This window comes from Hibiscus syriacus, unplaced genomic scaffold (genome assembly GCF_006381635.1).
Source record: "Hibiscus syriacus cultivar Baekdansim isolate YM2019G1 unplaced genomic scaffold, ASM638163v2 tig00003041_pilon, whole genome shotgun sequence".
Taxonomy (NCBI): Eukaryota; Viridiplantae; Streptophyta; class Magnoliopsida; order Malvales; family Malvaceae; genus Hibiscus; species Hibiscus syriacus.
The window spans coordinates 9,353,324-9,371,707 of NW_024061960.1; the positions used below are offsets into that span (position 1 = coordinate 9,353,324).

General features: G+C 29.8%; 1 protein-coding gene and 1 long non-coding RNA gene across 2 annotated transcripts; one reads left to right on the forward strand and one right to left on the reverse strand.

The window, feature by feature from the left end:
- Positions 1 to 1,105: 1,105 nt before the first annotated feature.
- Positions 1,106 to 12,334, reverse strand: LOC120167244. Its single transcript, XR_005520028.1, has 3 exons — positions 12,199 to 12,334; positions 11,293 to 11,297; positions 1,106 to 1,116 (listed from the first exon to the last, which is right to left on the reverse strand). It is a non-coding gene; the product is annotated as an uncharacterized LOC120167244 (long non-coding RNA).
- Positions 11,425 to 12,786, forward strand: LOC120167233 (NAC domain-containing protein 83-like). The gene is made up of 3 exons (XM_039176308.1): positions 11,425 to 11,808; positions 11,896 to 12,179; positions 12,285 to 12,786. Exons 1-3 carry the CDS (start codon positions 11,628 to 11,630, stop codon positions 12,588 to 12,590), a joined length of 771 nt encoding a protein of 256 aa, XP_039032239.1. The 5' UTR covers positions 11,425 to 11,627; the 3' UTR covers positions 12,591 to 12,786.
- Positions 12,787 to 18,384: the final 5,598 nt, after the last annotated feature.

Genomic DNA, 18,384 nt, shown 5'->3' on the forward strand with positions numbered 1-18,384 from the left:
AGAGACTTTTCTTTGGAGTGTATTGGTCAGGTTTTGTGTTGGTGAGGTCTATCTTTCATTTTTTATTGCTAATCATGTCTCGCACATCTAGATATAATTCTCATATTTCAGGAGGTGACGTCCAAAATGATGGTGGTGCACCAAACTTGCAAATGCAATCCATGACACGAGAGATAAGGAGTTTGTTTCAAAAGCATCTCGACCCAATCTCAACGAAATTGGAGTGAATGATAGAATGACCTTCTTGTTCACAAACATGTCCAACGAAGATCAAAACACAACTAAAAAAGAGATACGACACTCGTTCATTTTCTAGTTCTACACCGAATTGTAGCAGAAGATCATTCAAGGAGGACCCCAACTTTCTAACAAGAAGAAATATCAAAAGTTCAACGCTAAGTGAGCCAAGGAATTTTGCATATTTCAATCCCGAAAGTCTAGCTCATCTTCAAGTGTGTTTTGATAATTTTGTTAAAGAAACACAATTGCAATAACAACTACAAAAAGAAAGTGATTGCAAAAAAGAAAAAGAAACGAGAGTTGAAAAAGACATTGAGAGCATTAAAAAGAGAATTGAGAGTGAAAATGAGCACATTGAAAAGCAGAAGTGTGGTATTGAAGAGATAGTTCAAAAGAAGCATGAAAGTGAGACAAAGGAAAGTGAATAGTTGGAAAATTTGTTTTCCAGTAACCAATCTGTTCTTCCTTCTCATCCTCTTGTTTTACAGTATATTCCAAGAGTCATACCCTTATAAAATGATGATTCAGAAAGCATGTCCATTGAAGTTCTAAAAGGAGTGACACTTGAAGTGTCAATGGTTGTATCTCTTGAAATTCAAAGGGACGTGTTTATATTAACATTCCAAGTATACTCCATCCATTCGAAGAACCTCATAAAAGGGAAGTTTCAATGAATATGATTCTTGAGAATGTCAAGGGCCAAATTCCATTCACGAACTTTCATGAATTTTATATGTTCATTTATTTTATTAATAGTGTTCCATGTTCTAACTTATATTTATTTTGTAGAACATTGATTCATGGAATTTCTCTTGCTTTTGATGATCGATCCAAGGAGATGAAAGGGACATTATCGATATATTCAAGGTTCATAATCTGGAAGGGCACTAAGATTAAAGTTGGCATGACCTACCTACTTGAACGAATCCAAGAGAATTATGCACATGCAAACCCAAACCATTTATTCAATTAAGGTTTACAGGAGCTTCATGCATTAAGCAATTGGCATGATGATTCCAAGGGACACCATGAAGAAAGATCGCAAGAGCCAATGCATATTTACATGAAGAACCTCAACCATCGACCACTATCTCTGAATATTTTTGGGTTTGTTTCCCCCATCTCTTTAAATCTGATTTCCTTTTCTACTAATATAGTTTTGATTGTAGGAAATGACCAATACATCTCGCCTGCTTTGGGCATTTAGCTTAATAAAATTCTTGGGCTGTTAGATGAATAGCAGCATAAACGCTCTCAGCCCAATAAAAGCTCCAGTTCTGTTCTTACCAACAACACAGGAAAGTAAATTAAAAAAAAATCTTAGTGCATATATATCTTATTTAATAATTATTATAAAATATAAGCTTAAGGAGGTCAAAACTTCTCAATTCAATTACTTTTTTTCATCTAATTAGACTCTTGTATTAAAAAATGCTCAAACTTTGGGAATATTTAATTGATTATCAAATGTTAAATTAATAATTCAAATTTAGATGATGAAATTTTAATAAATTTATTCATACAATCTAAAGCCTGTTGTGTTGAGATGAAAATGAAAATTCAAACATATATAGACAAAAATAAATTGAGTGATAGGCGAAGATAATACTCCAAAAGTTGTCCGCCTTCCCATTGGGATGGCAAGTTGCTGGGTTGCACCCGACAGGCACGCAATTGGATGGAACCCTAATTCACAAACATTACCATCATCGGTCTATTTCAATTACTTACGTAGTAAAGTTGGAAATGTTAAGACTTAACACTCCCAACTTGTCTCAATCCCCCTTCAATCACGTTTCACAGATGCCTATCCAACCCTTTTATATATATATAAACAATAAATTAATTTCAGCCTTTAATTTCCTCTCATCCAACGATCCTAAAAAGATGTAAAACTAAAAAATTTACACTAGGTGTAATTGGATCCTAACCCATATATATATATATATATTTTCAAAATGGGACATGTTTATGTATACATTCTGTCACAAGTGAATTGTTTTACAGGTATTGTGTCCCTGTAATTATTCTTAATAGTTCGGGATGATTTACAATGTAATATATGTTAAAAATTTTCTTAACCTATTAATAACATACATACTCTACATACGCAACTTTTTAAATACGACTCCTTAAGAAAGAACAATATTTTCTTTTACCACTATAGGTTTTATTATAATTTTTTAAATTAAAGTTTTTATATAATTTGATACGTCTAATAGAATTTATACATACAATATATAAGTGACAAATATTAATAACTTTATCTAACAATCAAATATTATTTAAATATAATTTATATGATTTAAAAAGGTATAGGAGCGGCTTTCTTCCTTCCTTCCTACCATGGTCCACCATTTTATATGTATACATGTAACAAAAGTGCTTTACATAGGGGAATTGATTCATATAGATTTAGGGGATTCAGATTCATGGAATGAGTTCTTATTTTATCAAAAACCAAAGAGAGAGATAAAAGAGAGCACCACCTTTTTCTTTTTCTCTTTATAGGCTAATGCCAAATGATGGCTACACAAAAGAAATGCCATTATACATAAATGATTGACATAAAGGGTATTTATTAAAGCCATCATGTTAAAAAAGCACATTTGTGAAATGTTGTCTTCTCTCTTTATTCAATTGATCCTCATGACTTGAAGGCAACAACCCAGTATTTATTCCTTTCTTCTTTACCTCGCTAGCCTTTTTTTTAAAATTGCATGGGAAGGTTCTCCCTTCCTTAATACACTTTTTAGGTCAAATTCATGAATTAATACTGAACTTTCAAAATTTTAAAAATATAGATACTAAAAATTACCAAATTGTAATATAACTATAAAGATTAGATCTATAATTTAAATATAATACAAGGACTGATAAAAGAATTTGACCCAAATTTTAATTGTTTTATGAATAATAGTAGGAGAAAGGACCATGTGAGCTAAAAGGCAACTTCTTTAAAACTATGTTATCTCTCTCCGTATGTGAGATGAAAGAAGCTATGCCTATGTGTAATCCAATACATAGGATTTTCTTATATTTATATTTGCTATAACAGAACGGGAATCAAATGCTTAAAAGGAGGGCAATCCCATAAAGGTTAAGCCAGGATTGAACAAATAATAAAAGGGAAAAAATTATAGGAAAAAACAAACCCTATTGTCAAACTAAAGGATCATAAATTTTTTGGTTATTTAAAAAGAGGGAAAATATACTCCATGTGACTCGATTATTAGATAGATTATAAACTGGTCATTTTTTTTCTTAAAAGTTACAATGTAGTCACTTAACTAAAATATTATTGCGAACATTTCATTGACCGTTAAATATTGGACAAAATAGTGATGTGGCCTCGTATAATAATGATTTTAGTTCTTGAAACTTATACATCATATCAACTTAGTCTTAATTCAAAATAATTCAATAAATATAACGTCGAATATTTAAAATTCCTATCATTTTAGTATTTATTTTTCTCTTAAATTGTTTATTCTTCTCTCATAAATATTTTATTACTTTCGTGTTACTTTATTGATATAATAATAGTTTAATAGTAACTCGTTGTTTCTTTATAGAATGCAACTATCAAACTATAATTTTGATATGATAGACTAATTTAGTTCAATAGTATCATAAAAAAAATTAAATTGATGAAATTTTTAAATATAAAGATTTAATTTATTGAATTACTTTGAATTATTATTAGATTAATAGAATATATGAGTTTCAGAGATTGAAATTATTATAATGGCAAGACACGTTAATGTATGTTTTGGTTTTAACGACAGAATGGCATGTTTATAATAATATCTTAATTTAATTATTATATTATAACCTAAAGATAACTTTGTAACAGAACTAATGATTAAGTGACTTGGTGCATGTTTTAGCCATTAAAAGAGGGATTAATTTATTTATAGAGAGAGATTAAAATAATGAGAGCACAAAGAGACATTTTGCCCTATGATTTTTTTAAAAATAAAAGAATACAGGAAAAAGAGAGATTTTCCGGTGAACAACGTATTTTACTAGAAAAACATAATAATTGCAGCCTTTGACGTTTCTGTGTTACTCCTTAAAATCCTCCTCAACACCCACACGCAAACTCCTTTGACTCTTAATCTCAGTTTACACACTTTAATCTTAATAAACATTAAATTTTGAATTTAAGCTTGACAACCTTTTTTCATTCTCTTGTCAGTAATAATAATAATAAATAAATAATTTTTTTCTTCATGTTTTAAAGTTTCGTATTCACTAATTCAGGCCAACTTATATTGTACACCTGATTTTGATGAGTAAGTTTCTGAACATGAATTTTTGTATATACAATGACTCAAACTTGATACCTTACTTAAGTGATATCAAGTATTTTACTGTTTGAACAAATAATTATATTTTATTTTATTTTTACAATTCCATGAAATTGAGGGAAAAGGGGTTTCCCTTCCTCCTACGGAATCAGGCAGTCTTATTCATTTGTCAATTTTTAGGATCCCCGTTTCATTAAATCTCAACTGTCCCGCCGTTACTCCCCTCTTTCCCCTCAAATAACCTCATTTTTCATCATTATTTCAGTTCTGCCACTGTCTTTTTTTTTAATTACCTTCTCTCAATAATATAATAATTAGTTGATTACATGGGTGCTTGGGGATCATTGCACATTTATGTACGATGCCATTGATTATAAAATTAATATTATCGACATAAAGAATAAAATTTCATCATTGCATACCAAATGATATAATTACTTAAATAGAATATAATAGTCTATGGCTCGCCAAAAAAGTTGCAAATGATGGAATTTCATCATTTATTTATAAAAAGAATTTGATGTGGAATCGTGCAACTATTGAAACAATAATATAATAAAATTCGAGTTTTATCAATAATTTATTTGATTTCTAAAATAAATCGATAAAACGAGTTTGAAAGTGTTACGAGGAGTATAATTGTCTTTTAAAGAGGAAGAGATGGATGAGATGATGTCTTCCTAAAAATATTTTATCAGACGTTTCACTCATATTTACTGTCTTAATCTGAATTCGATCTAATCTGGAATAGTGAGACAAACAAGATTCGGAAAATCTTGAAATGGGGCTCCCCTTTGAAGGTGGCAATTTTGTCACTTACCCTCTATCCGACGTGGGTGCCCGTCGTTTTAGAGGCAGGTAGGTCCCCTCTTTCCCCTTTATTCTCTCACCCTCACCCACCTCCAGTTTTGACCTTATTACCCTTTCCTAATTCAAACAAAATACTAAATATATAATATTACCATTAAGGGTGTGTTTGGTTCACGGAATGTAAGATTACCAGAGAATAAGATTACTGAGAATGTTGCATTTTGTGTTTAGTTGGCTTAGCAGGAATGTAAGATTATTATGTTTGGTTAAAGGAATAAAAGATTATTGAAATGTATATTTAACCAAATTATTCTTATTATATATTTATTTTTTTAACAAGTTGAAAAATATTTATATATTTTCTTTAAAAAATTTAAATTCATAAAATTTATATAATTTTTTTACAAAATTGAAAATATAAAAAAGTTTAATGAAAGGGTAAAATTTTATTTTAACACCTGAACTTCATATAAAATTTTAATTATAGATTTTTTTTATAAATCTAAAATAGTTTAAGGATAAATTTGTAATTTAACCTTCGTAGAATTTTTATTTTTCAATGACAGAAGAATGATATTTTTGAAAGAAAAAAAATTAAGGGCATTTTAGTCCAAAACGCCGGTAATCCAACAATACCTAAGGATAGGGATGTAATGACATTCCCGGTAATATACCCCAAAAAATATATTATTGGTAATCTTACATTACCGAAAATGAGATTCCCGAGCTAACCAAACGGGGAAATGTGGATTCCATTCCCATGAGAATCTCACATTCCCTCATCCAAACACCCCCTAAGGGTATTTCTAATTTTGTTTTTGTCATTAAGAAAATTACGCATATGTTTTATAAGATGTCTGGTTTGTAAGTGAAATGTAATATGAGTGAGTTGTACAACATAGATGTTATAGATGTTGATGAGGGTGTGTTGCATAATATTATCTATCAAGTTTCAAGTTTGGATGATTGTCAATTAGATACTCAGGGTACCAACGGTTACTGGAAATTTTAGGGTGTTGAATAATATAATAATATCATACTTAAAGTGATTAATAATTAATTCTTTATGTCACATTTCATAATAAAATAGAACACAAAAAATTACGATAATTATATTAATAAAGTTTAGCAAATACATTCACAATAAATTAATAAAATTTCTTAAAGCAAACATTCATTAGATATATAGACATAACGACGAAATATACCATCAATAAATATATAATATGTTTATTTAAGTCAGTAGACCCAACCACCAAATCACGTGTTAGCACCAAACAGAGTCTTCATAATTCAAATCAACCTTAACACGAAACAGAGTGAATTAATCTTAATAATAAACAGAACGAGTCCTTACCTAGAATAATAGAACGAGTCACAATCCAAAATAACAGACTGAGTCAATTTTAAATAATAAATAGAATGAGTCATAACCTATAATAATAGAACGAGTCTGCTCAAATGATAACAAGAGTGAACTACAACCCAAAATAATAAAGTGATAAATTGGTGGTGTATAAAATAATAAGATGAAATCCTACCAATGGAAATATTTGATCGTACTTCTCACTTTTTCTATTGAATATAAATTTTAATTTATTTACAAAAATAGTCATTAACTTAGTTCTTAGTCCTAGTGCTGTCCTCTTAGTAGAAAGCTTATTATAATTAACTAAATAAACGAATGAAAATGTCAATGGACCGTCGTCTTTCTTTTTTGTTAAGAATCTCGGCGCATTGTCAATTTCAAGGACCCCTCAACCAAAGCTATTTTGCTTTCTTCTTTTTCATCAAATAGGTTATTTTTCAAAAACAATAATAATTCATGAGATGGTTAATCAAGGACCCCATAATTGCAATTGCTTTACTACCAATAAATATTCTTCTCTTCCTACGGTATCTCCTAAATTTCAACTCTACGTTTGATTTAAAAATTTAAGAGTTAATTGTACTAAATGTCCCTAAATTATAACTTTTGTTTTAGATTGGTCCTTAAACTTTTGAATGTTTTAATTTCATGCCCAAACTATTACTATCATTTTAAAATACTTCTTAAACTTTTGGACATTCTAATTTCTTTTTTTTATACATCTGGGGTAAATACATGACAATATTTGTTCAAGGACTCTCAACCAATTGATAATGAATGCTCATACCCCTGTCGGTGCTCGAACCCATTACATCTAAGGAGAATAACGAGTCCCTTAACCACTGAGGTCAATTGGTTCGTGCAACATTATAATTTCATCCCTAAACTATGTCCCTCTTTCTAAATTGGTCCCCAAACTTTTAAACATTCCAATTCTATATCCAAATTCATCCAAATATGTAATTAGTTTCAACCATAGTTTAACCTACATTTTTTTCAAACATATAATAATATAACTTGGCCTAACAATTTTATTAACAACGGATGTGATTAGTATATTTGTGGAATGTTCAAAAAAAATTGGGATCAATTTATAATGAAGGTCATAGTTTGGGGATTAAATTGAAATGTTCAAAAGTTTGAGGAATAATTTAGAATATAGTCATAATTTAGTGATGAAATTGAAATGTTTAAAGTTTAGGAACCAATTTAAAATTAGGGTGACACTTTGAGGACATGTGATGCAATTAACTCAAAATTTAGTTAATAAGTTGTTTAAATTTTAATATATTTTTTTATCATACACAACTAAACTATATATTATAAGTACAGTTTAAAATTCGACATGATTATTATTTATGCTAAATTATCAATTTAAAATATATTTGTATTATAATTATTATAGAGACTAAAATACATAGAGTGTGATAGAGGTCTAATAATATTTTAAGTCTTTATTAATTTAAATTTAAATTAAATTATTTTTAAATTTTTTAGATTAAATATTTAATAAAATTTTATTTTGATTATAAATAATTTGCTTCTAGCCCGGTCTCTGTATACAAAAATAATTTCTTTTACTATTTATACATTAAATAGCTATCTTAAATAGTATATACGAATCTTAATAAAACAGTGACATAAGCATATTAATTAACAAATGTAATAAAGATATTGGGGAGGAGGCAGGGCGGCTGAGTTAAAAATGTGTAGAGAAAGTAGGAATTTTCCCAATGGAACAAGCAATCTAGATGTAGGGATAGGCATGGGTCGGGGTTGGGTTTCAGCTAACTCTTCTTGAAACAAAAATTTTACACTCTCACCCGACTCGACCCAAAAAAATATACTCTTCACCCGACCTGACTTTTTGAGATAAAATCCAAACCTGATCTTATGTCCTCAAATGATAAATTGAATTAGTAAATAATATACTTAATTGCATCTTATATCCTCAAACTATAATCTTTATTCTAAATTGGTCCTTAAATTTTAATATTCTAATTTCATCCTAAAACTATGACACTTAGTTTAAATTAGTCCTTAAACTTTTGAACATTCCAATTTTATCCTCAAACTATGACTCTCATTCTGAATTGATCCCTAAACTTTTAAATCTTCCAATTCATCCCTAAACCCATCCAAGTATGTAATTAGTTTTAACCATAGTTTAACCTAAAATTTATTTTTTCTCACATCTAATAATATAGCTTGGACTAACGATTTTATTAACATGAAATTTGATTAGTATATACATATTATTTGGGATGAAATGGAATGTTAAAAAAGTTTAGGAACCAATTTAGAATGAAGGAAAAATTTTGAGGATGAAACTAAAATGTTAAAAAGTTTGAGGACAATTTTAAAATGATAGTCATAGTTTAGGGATATTATTGGAATATTTACAAGTTTAAGGGCCAATTTAGAAAGAGAATAATATTTTGAGGACGTATGATGCAATTAACTCATATTAATATATATTTTGTTTGTAATGTATGAAAGTTAAGTGGGATTTAGCTAATTTTCCCAATTATTCATCAAATAAATGGGAGGTTTGACTTGAACTATGGCATGTAAAAATTAAGTTACGTTTTCAATTTGGAAATGAATTATCAATTCTGTATTTTGATTCTATCAAAAATAATAAAATAAAAATAAAATTTCCATGGCATAAGGCCTGCCAATTGCGTAATGCTGCAAGCAAAAATCTCCTTTTACTCAATCATTTCATTTGCCAAACTTCCCAATGTGAAAAACTTTGATTTCAGCAATGCAATTAGTAATAATCATGGCCTGGGTAGCGAGAGCAGTCTATAATTTAAATTAATTGATTTTATTAAACTAAATAATTTTAATTAATATAATCAAAATGATATAAAGGCGGGTGAGTTTAGTTGATTAAATGGGCCAACCGATTTACTTTTTACAAACAAAATTATTTTAAATGGTTAATTATTAATTATATTTATTATTGATTATAAATATACTTAAAACAAATATAAATAATATATATAATAATTCGGGTGATTTAATTGTAAAATTTCATAATAAATATTGATAAACTAATTAAACAAACTTACCTGATTAGGCTGAAACTAACTAAATCAATTGGATCGATTCCAATCATTAGAACAAAAAATTGATTTCCCTTGATCAAAGGGCACAAATATATTATCCTAGTAAACTCCATTTTTGGTCCCACAAATAACCACTAAATCATAATAAATAATTTTTTAATCGTTGAAGTTTTAAAAATTATAAAATGATCATTAAAATTTGTTAAATTTTTATAAATTAATAGTTAATCTTATTAAATTATTAAAAATAATATTAAATTTATCACTATTTTATAACATACATATTTTATAGCATATCAATAAGTTTAATGATTATTATATAACTCATGAAACTTAAGTAGCCACAGATATTATTTCACCATGGTTTAGTGACCATTAAATGTAATTGACCTTTTTTTATTGGCACGGTTAGGGTCGGGAGTAAGGGGCCAATCCGAAGGAAAAGTATAGACATTTCGTGAAAGCATTTGCTGCTTTATCCACAAACCAACGGCTAACAATATTTTATGCCCAAGCCGATTGGTCTAAAATGTGTCAAACCAAGGGTAATTTGGTACTTTCAAAAGTACGGCATTAAATTAAATACCTTCAACTATGTGAGCTCCAGCTGTATGTAGCACATTGGGTGGTTGGACTTGCAACCTTTTTAGTCCGTATGAGGGCAACTCAGAATTAATTTTGTTAATAATTTTTTGCATGGTCCTATTGCACTATTTAGTAATAAATTTCTAAAAAATTAATTGGTTAATTTGATTAGTTTGCTATAAATTCTGTAAATCATTTTTAATTAAAAATTTAATTATATATTTTAAATTATTCAACAAAATTAATTATTATTTTTATTTTTATTTTTAAAAACTTCCATAATATTTTTTTGTTAGAAATCAACTCTATTAGGATTGACATCTATTCATCGCTACTCAATCAACAGGTGTCACACTCCTAATAAAAACTTACTTTGCATGAGATTTGAGTTGTTCTCTCCAAAAATTCGGGGATGAGCAAAGAAATAGAATAAATTTAAAATTGAAATGTAGTATTTAAATAGTTAATTATATATAATTTTAAAGATTATGGTTATTTGAAATTGAATTAAATTTATATACTATAAAATAAATACTTTATATCTCAAATACTAAAAATAAATTTAAAATAATTTATGAGAATTATAAATTATTTTTATTTACTTTAAATAATATTTCTTTTAATTTTTTTAATTTTATCAAATAATATAAAAGTCCATAAAAACAAAATATTTTATCAATATAAAAAATAAAACCAATGATTAAGAAATGTTTTAAAATCAAACCGAAATTAACGGATCTCACCCTAAAAACACATATCGGATAAAATCACCAAGAAGAGACGGGTTGAAACAGAGGTTTAACAGCAAAGGTTATTCCCATCCACGCAATGTGTAGAAGCCGAACACAACAAGGCTTAAAGTTCGGACGGATTCGATTCCGTTTGGATTAAAAAAAAAAACTCAACCTTTTTTTCCGAGCGGAGGGAAAGGAGATGAAGGAAGAGCTTGAGTACGGTTTACGCCAAATGTGTCGTCCTTATTCCTCTTAACAAACCCTTATAAAGAAGTCACACTTTCCCTCTCGCAATATGACAATACCAACCTTCCTTCTCCCTCTCTCCACTACTTTTCCTTTCTTTTTATGTCCTCCTTTTTCCTTTTCTTCTTTTTGTTCCCCCTTGTTCATATTCTCTATTTACTAGTATAAGAACCCAAACTGGGATGCTGCTGCTATTGTAGGCTCAATTGGGTGCCCCCAACTCTTCTTCTGTACCACCTTCACTGTCTTTTTTTTTATGGAGAAACTTAATTTTGTTAAGGACGGTGTGCTAAGATTGCCTCCTGGATTCCGGTTCCATCCGACCGATGAAGAGCTGGTGGTTCAGTACTTGAGAAGAAAGGTGCTTGCTTGGCCTTTACCGGCTTCCATCATTCCTGAAGTTGATGTTTGCAAAGCCGATCCTTGGGAATTACCAGGTTGGTTTAACATAATATTCACAAAAAAAACTAGTCTTTAGGAGAAATCAACTGATACATTTTCTTGTGTGTATTATTTTTTATCAGGTGATTTGGAGAAAGAGAGGTACTTCTTTAGCACGAAGGAAGCCAAGTATCCCCATGGGAATAGATCCAACAGAGCCACACTTTCGGGTTATTGGAAAGCAACCGGAATCGACAAACGAATCGTGACTTGTAGGGGCAACCAAGTGGTTGGTATGAAGAAAACTCTGGTTTTTTATAGGGGAAAACCCCCACAGGGAAGCCGGACCGACTGGATCATGCATGAATACCGTCTGGTTAACGGAGAAACAACAGCCTGCAATGCCCCACACAAGAACCAAACTCCGGTCAGTTTTTTGGTCTTACCATTTCATCCCAACCACATTGTTGTTTTAATTACGTCATGTTTTGGTCAGTTAAATTAAATGATTTTGTTGTTAAAACCTATGCAGAGCCATATGGTGGCCGTGGAAAACTGGGTGCTGTGCCGGATATTTTTGAAGAAAAGAAGTGGTGGCAGTACTAAAAACGACGAACACAGCAACAACAGCAGCAACGAGAAGGGAGTAAGCAAAGCAAAGACAATGAGGCCTGTTTTCTATGATTTCCTGACCAGGGAGAGGACTGACTTAAATCTCCCTCCTTCAGCCTCTTCTTCTTGCTCCAGTGGGATCACAGAAGCTTCAAATAATGAAACGGATGACCACGAAGAAAGCAGCAGTTGCAATACTTTTCCATATTTCAGAAGAAAACCTTAGGAAAAAAAACCCAGTTTCGCACTTTTGGTTTTCATCATGCATCAGCACTTGGGCTTCTGATTACCCAATCAGAATAATAACCCTCTTTTGAACAAAAGAGTTCAGCATGCGTTAACTATTATTTGAATAGCAAAACTTTGTTAAGCACATGGTTCAAAAGTTAAACAAATGTCATCGTGGAACATGTTATGATTCACTTTTGCAAATGAACACCCAGAGGAAGTTCCAAAATGCAGGTCTGAGTAAAGAGAAAGTATAAAAAGTTAAGGCATATTAATAAATAAGCATATATTGTTGACTTTGGCAAAAACAGAGCTTTTTTTTTTGGGGAGCACAAGAATAAAGATATAATCTTTGCAGATATGAATTTGCACGGTGGAGGTTGCTGGGAAAGGTGAAATGGGGTTGATAAAAGAACCCAATTCTCTCCCACTATTATCTCCACGATGGGATCGAATCTCCAAAATTCTTATCTTCCTATACAAGAAAAACAAGGAGACATTTTGGGACTGATTTTTTTTTTCCTTCAGCATTAGCAACTACTGTCGCATGCTCAGAGTAGGTCTAAGTTTCCAATCCTCAATCTCCCCATCTTATATTACTTTTTAGTTGTGGATTTTTAATCCGCATACTCTGGTTGATAAAAATAAATATTATTTTTTAAAAGATTTAAATTTAATTAATTTTTTGGGATATATATATGTATTATTAATAGAATAATAAATTTTTAAAATAATTTTATCTTATCATCATCTCAAACTATTTAAAAATGGTAAAGTAGTTTAATATTCCAAGTATTACTTTTGATCTGTTTTGGTCACCTAATTATTTTTTTTAAATTCATACCTAATATTGCGTCTTGGTTTGATTTTGGTCACCCGACATTAAAAAATTAACACTAATATTGACGTGTCATCATAAAGTAATTCAACATCATCATTAAAAAAGCCACGTCAACGTAAGATAATATTTACCGGTGGGTGACCAAAATGAAACCAAGACGCAACATTATGTATGAATTTAAAAAAAAAGTTAGCCGACCAAAACAGAACAAAAGTAATAGTTGGGATACTAAGAGTGTAGTTTATCCAGAAAAAGTAGTTGTAAATTTTGCGCCTGATTCTTTTGAAAACTTAAGCCAAAGATTAAGCTCTTAATTATTGAACACGGAAACAACAAAAGAAGTTCATCAATAATCAGCAGTCAGATCATGGCTTTATTTAAGTATTCCTTGTGCGTAAAGAAACGTACGTAAACCCTTGTTTTCCTCAAATTTTCTACTCCACCCCTTTCGCATTTCAAATTTTGTTGCTAAACGTCAGCACATAGCTAAGAAATGGGGAGTTCAAGTTTTAAACATTATTACCCTGCAGTTTGACTCTAGTAATAATCAATAGTATATAAAGATCACATTAACAAACAAACAATGTTCCCCATAGCACTACAGTTTTAATTTAATTCTTAATTAGTATTTTTGCCAATACTGTGGTACAATTAGCAAAGCCGAGGCCTAGTTTTTAAACATTATGGTTTGACTCTCATTTATGTAAATTTCATGTTCAACCTATCATGTGTGGACTGTCTTTAAATGTTTATTTCAATTATTATTATTGTGATTGTGATTTATCATATATTTGTAAATATTAAAAAATAATTAATAATTTTTATAATCAATTGAGTATTAATTTAGCTAGTACAAAAGTTGTGTAACAACCAAGTGGAAGCAAGACACCTGTGGTCGGCCTTGATTATCGTCCATAATTGAGGTAGTTTACTTTGTCATAAAAGGAAGGCAAAACCAAAATTATAAATTACAAAAAATATGGGGATGATGACCAAACATATTAATTCAATATATATGCCCACCAGAGTTTCTTGTGATGATGGTTTTACCATCAAAGTTTGGTAGTATTGAAGTGGATTGGATGTATATAACTTCAAAACTATTTAAATTTAAGAGTTTAAATATATTTTTAATATAAACTAAATCTATAATTTATATATAATATAAAGATTAATGATAGAATTTGATCAAATATAACCCTAAAATATGAAATATCCAGTAAGACAAAAGTCTTTATATCACAACAGAAATGCAGTTGCAGTTGCAGTTGTAGACGAGAAATTAATGTATTATCAAATTATATATGTAAGGTGACCAGTTCTGGAAAACCAACCACTTTTATTATTATTATGGACTGATTTACCTAGTTTAAAAGGCTTGATTGACTGGCATCTCTGCTGCAACATTAACATCTCCATACATTTAACCAACTTCAATATTTTATTTATTGCTGTCACCATCCATCTAGTTTTTTCGTTATAAATGCACTCAAGCCCTACTCCCTCTCTCTCCCTCACAACGTTTAGTCATTGTATTATTAGACAAGAATGGCACGTAGGCATAAACAATTCGTGCCCCGAAATGAATTGACAAAACAGCTGAAAATGTTGTGAGGGATAGAGGCATGATATTTTTGTTTGGGAACGAATTTATAAATTTTTAGGAGACTAAAATAAAATATCAATTAAAAATATAAAAACATTTTAAATATATAAAAATTGAAACAATTTGAGGAAAACAAGTTTTGGAGAAGACTGCCCTGTATTTGAAAACTTGTTTGAATTTTGTTAAGTTTATGCTGGTGGAACAATAGTTAAACCCTAATTTGATGGTTTGTTGCTCTTGACTTGATCTGTGCATTTCAGTCTAATTGACGTAAAAAACAAGTTAGGGCAAAACTTGCCAAAATTCAAACACGTTTTCAAATACAACGAAGTCTTCTCCAAGATTTTCTGGGAAGAAAAGAGAAGATGAACATCCAAGTATAAAACCAATATACTTTTAAAAACCAGGTTGATAAATGCAATCTTTTAATCAAATTGTTAAAACTCTATTATGACAGGGTGATGACTATTAGTTTTCACATGTATGGAGATACGTTGGAGGAGGAGGAGGAGGAGGAAGAGCGTAATAGACCAAAATAATTTTTTTCGAACCTATGAATAAAATAGGACGAACCGAAAACACAGAAGACCAAACACCGTATGACCTTATTTTTACGGTAATGGACCAAACATTATCCATACAACAAGATTCAATGCTATATATTCTTTGTGACCACCATTTCAAAAGCTATATAGGCTAAGTTGGTTCATTTAAAAGACACAAGATTCCATCAATCCTCTAAACTTAGGAGGGGACCCCTCCCCCCTGTTGCTGCCAATACGGATGTAATCTTCAACACCAGTTTTTATTATGATGTGTCACTGTCAATAGCCTAAACAAGCATTACGGCGGCTGCTACATTTTAAACATGCATGCCCTCCCTTATTTTAAGTGAACCCTTTCTACCATTTCAAACCTTCATTCTTTGACCCCCCACAACCCTAATGTATCCACACCATGACACTTGTCAATAATACCTAGGAAACTGCGTCATATTCATTTACTGGCTCTATGTCACAGCTTGGTGAAGGCGATTTGTTATATAAAAATAGAGCAAAATCCCAACCCTCCACCACCGGAGTGCAGCTAAGATTCCATATTCTAAAGTTGATGAAATGTTGGAACTTAGCTTAGGCACTGAGCTTCAATCTTCACTTGAAATTATGCTTTTGGTTTTCTAATGCATCTCTCTGATTTATGTCTACTGGTATTTCCTGAGTTACTGTAGTATGCTAACTAGTATGCTAATTAGAGATATGATGAAGTTGATGATCAAAGTTGGTTTGTTTGCTGGATATTCCCCAACTTATTTTGAAAAATGCGAGCGTTGTAAATTAGGGAAGATAATAGCAAATATTTTTTATTGTAAATCAAAGGAAAAGATAAACGAATACACAAATGTGAAAAACATTTAACTGAAAAAAATAATGGATAAAAGATAAAAAATACATTACAGTCAATGACAATGTCATACGAAATGTGTAGCACCCACCACCAACACTAAAAAAATCCGAGATATATATGTGTGTGTGTACAAGCACTAAACAATAGACAATATATATATCAGATTTCTATCTTCAAGAATCTCCACATCTATATTCTATTATGATATATTTTTTTTCATTTGAAATTGGTCTTAACTCCAAACCATTGTTTAGAGCCCAAATTGCAGCCCAGTCTTTGAAGTTCCAATTGTCAAAGTGTGCATTCTAATAGAAGTGGGACTTTCTTTTTCTTACTATCTGTAAGTTTAATTTTTCATAGATGGATTTGATGTCGTTAAAATTGATCAATATATAGTGCTTATTTATTATTCAACTGATCTTTGTTATCTTGGACCTTCAGATTGGATTTGGAGACACGATTTACGTCTGTAGATAATTTTCTTACGGCGCTCGATTCTGATTTGCGGTTCTCGATGATCTTTTAGTAGTTTAATCTCATGTTGTAATTTATTTGCCGATGCAGTCAGATTTGTTTGTATCTATTTTTTGTTCGAGCTTTTCTGACGTGTTTTAATATTTTCCTTGTATGATCATTCTATAATATCGAGTAACTAGTTATCTTGTGTTATTGGTTATAGAAAATTATTATAATTATGTGTTTAGTTTACGGAATTTATTGTAATTTTGAATATTTTATCCTTTTAATAAAACTAGTGGCTTATTTACATAAAAAATTCTTACTTTTTTATCAAATTAGTCCTTAAAAGTTTTTTAGTTAAACTTATCTATAAAATTTTGGGTAAACTACATGTTTAGTATGTAAAATATCAATTTTATTTCATTTTAGTTCCTAAACATTTATTTGTTCAAAATCATATCTAATTTTTACTTTTTGTTTCAATTTAGTACTCTATTGTTAAAAACTTAACGGAACACTTACATGTGGCATTTTTTATGGGTAAACTACAACATTCATCATTTAACTATTTTCTCACTCATATTTTGGTCACTAAAGTTAAAAAATTTCAATTAACCACTCAGCTTTCGAATTGCTCATGTTTTAATCACTCTAATTTATTTTATTAATAACTTTTATGGCATGAGATTTTTAATTATTATTTTATTAATATGTAATTAAAAAATTATTTTTGAAAGTTAGAGTGATTTAATTAGGAGTAATTTGAAAGTAAAGTAATTAAGCTATAAAAAATTAAACTCCAATGACCAAAATAGGAGTGAGAAGATAGTTGAGTGATGAATGATGTAATATACTCATAAAAATGTGACATGTTGTAGCAATTCCATTGAGTTTTTAATGGAGAAATACCAAAAAGAAACAAAAAGTAAACATTATGTATGATTTTAAAACAAATGAAAGTTTAGGTATTAAAATGAAACAAAATTGATAAATTAGGTACTATTATAGTTAGTACATATTGTTAACCTCATTTATTAAGATATTTATTAGGGATGGAAGTATGACCCGAACCCGACGGAGAAATCCGAAACCCGATTATATATATATATATATATATATATATATTTATATATATATATATAATTTTATATATTTTATATTAATTATATATAACATTTTATATATTTTATATTAATTATATATAAAATATTTTCGAGTTCGAGTTTGGGTATAATATTTCGGGTCGGGTTCGGGGACGGGACAAAAAAAATCCCCGACGGGACGCCCCGACATTCCTAATATTTATGCCGTTAAATATTAGTTTGATATCATTGGTCGCAAGATTATTATTTTTTTTATAAAAACATATGTAATAGAATATGCAATAGCACTGCTTGTATATCTTAACACCTGTTATTTTGCTTTCCTCTTTAACAATTTATCACTTTTTGAAACCAATATGACCTACAAAAAATTAAGGAT

Coding starts and splice junctions, on each gene's coding strand:
- LOC120167233 (XM_039176308.1), top strand. CDS start 11,628: ATGGAGAAACTTAATTTTGTTAAGGACGGTGTGCTAAGATTGCCTCCT. Junction 11,809..11,895: donor CGATCCTTGGGAATTACCAG/GTTGGTTTAACA, acceptor ATTTTTTATCAG/GTGATTTGGAGAAAGAGAGG. Junction 12,180..12,284: donor CACACAAGAACCAAACTCCG/GTCAGTTTTTTG, acceptor AAACCTATGCAG/AGCCATATGGTGGCCGTGGA.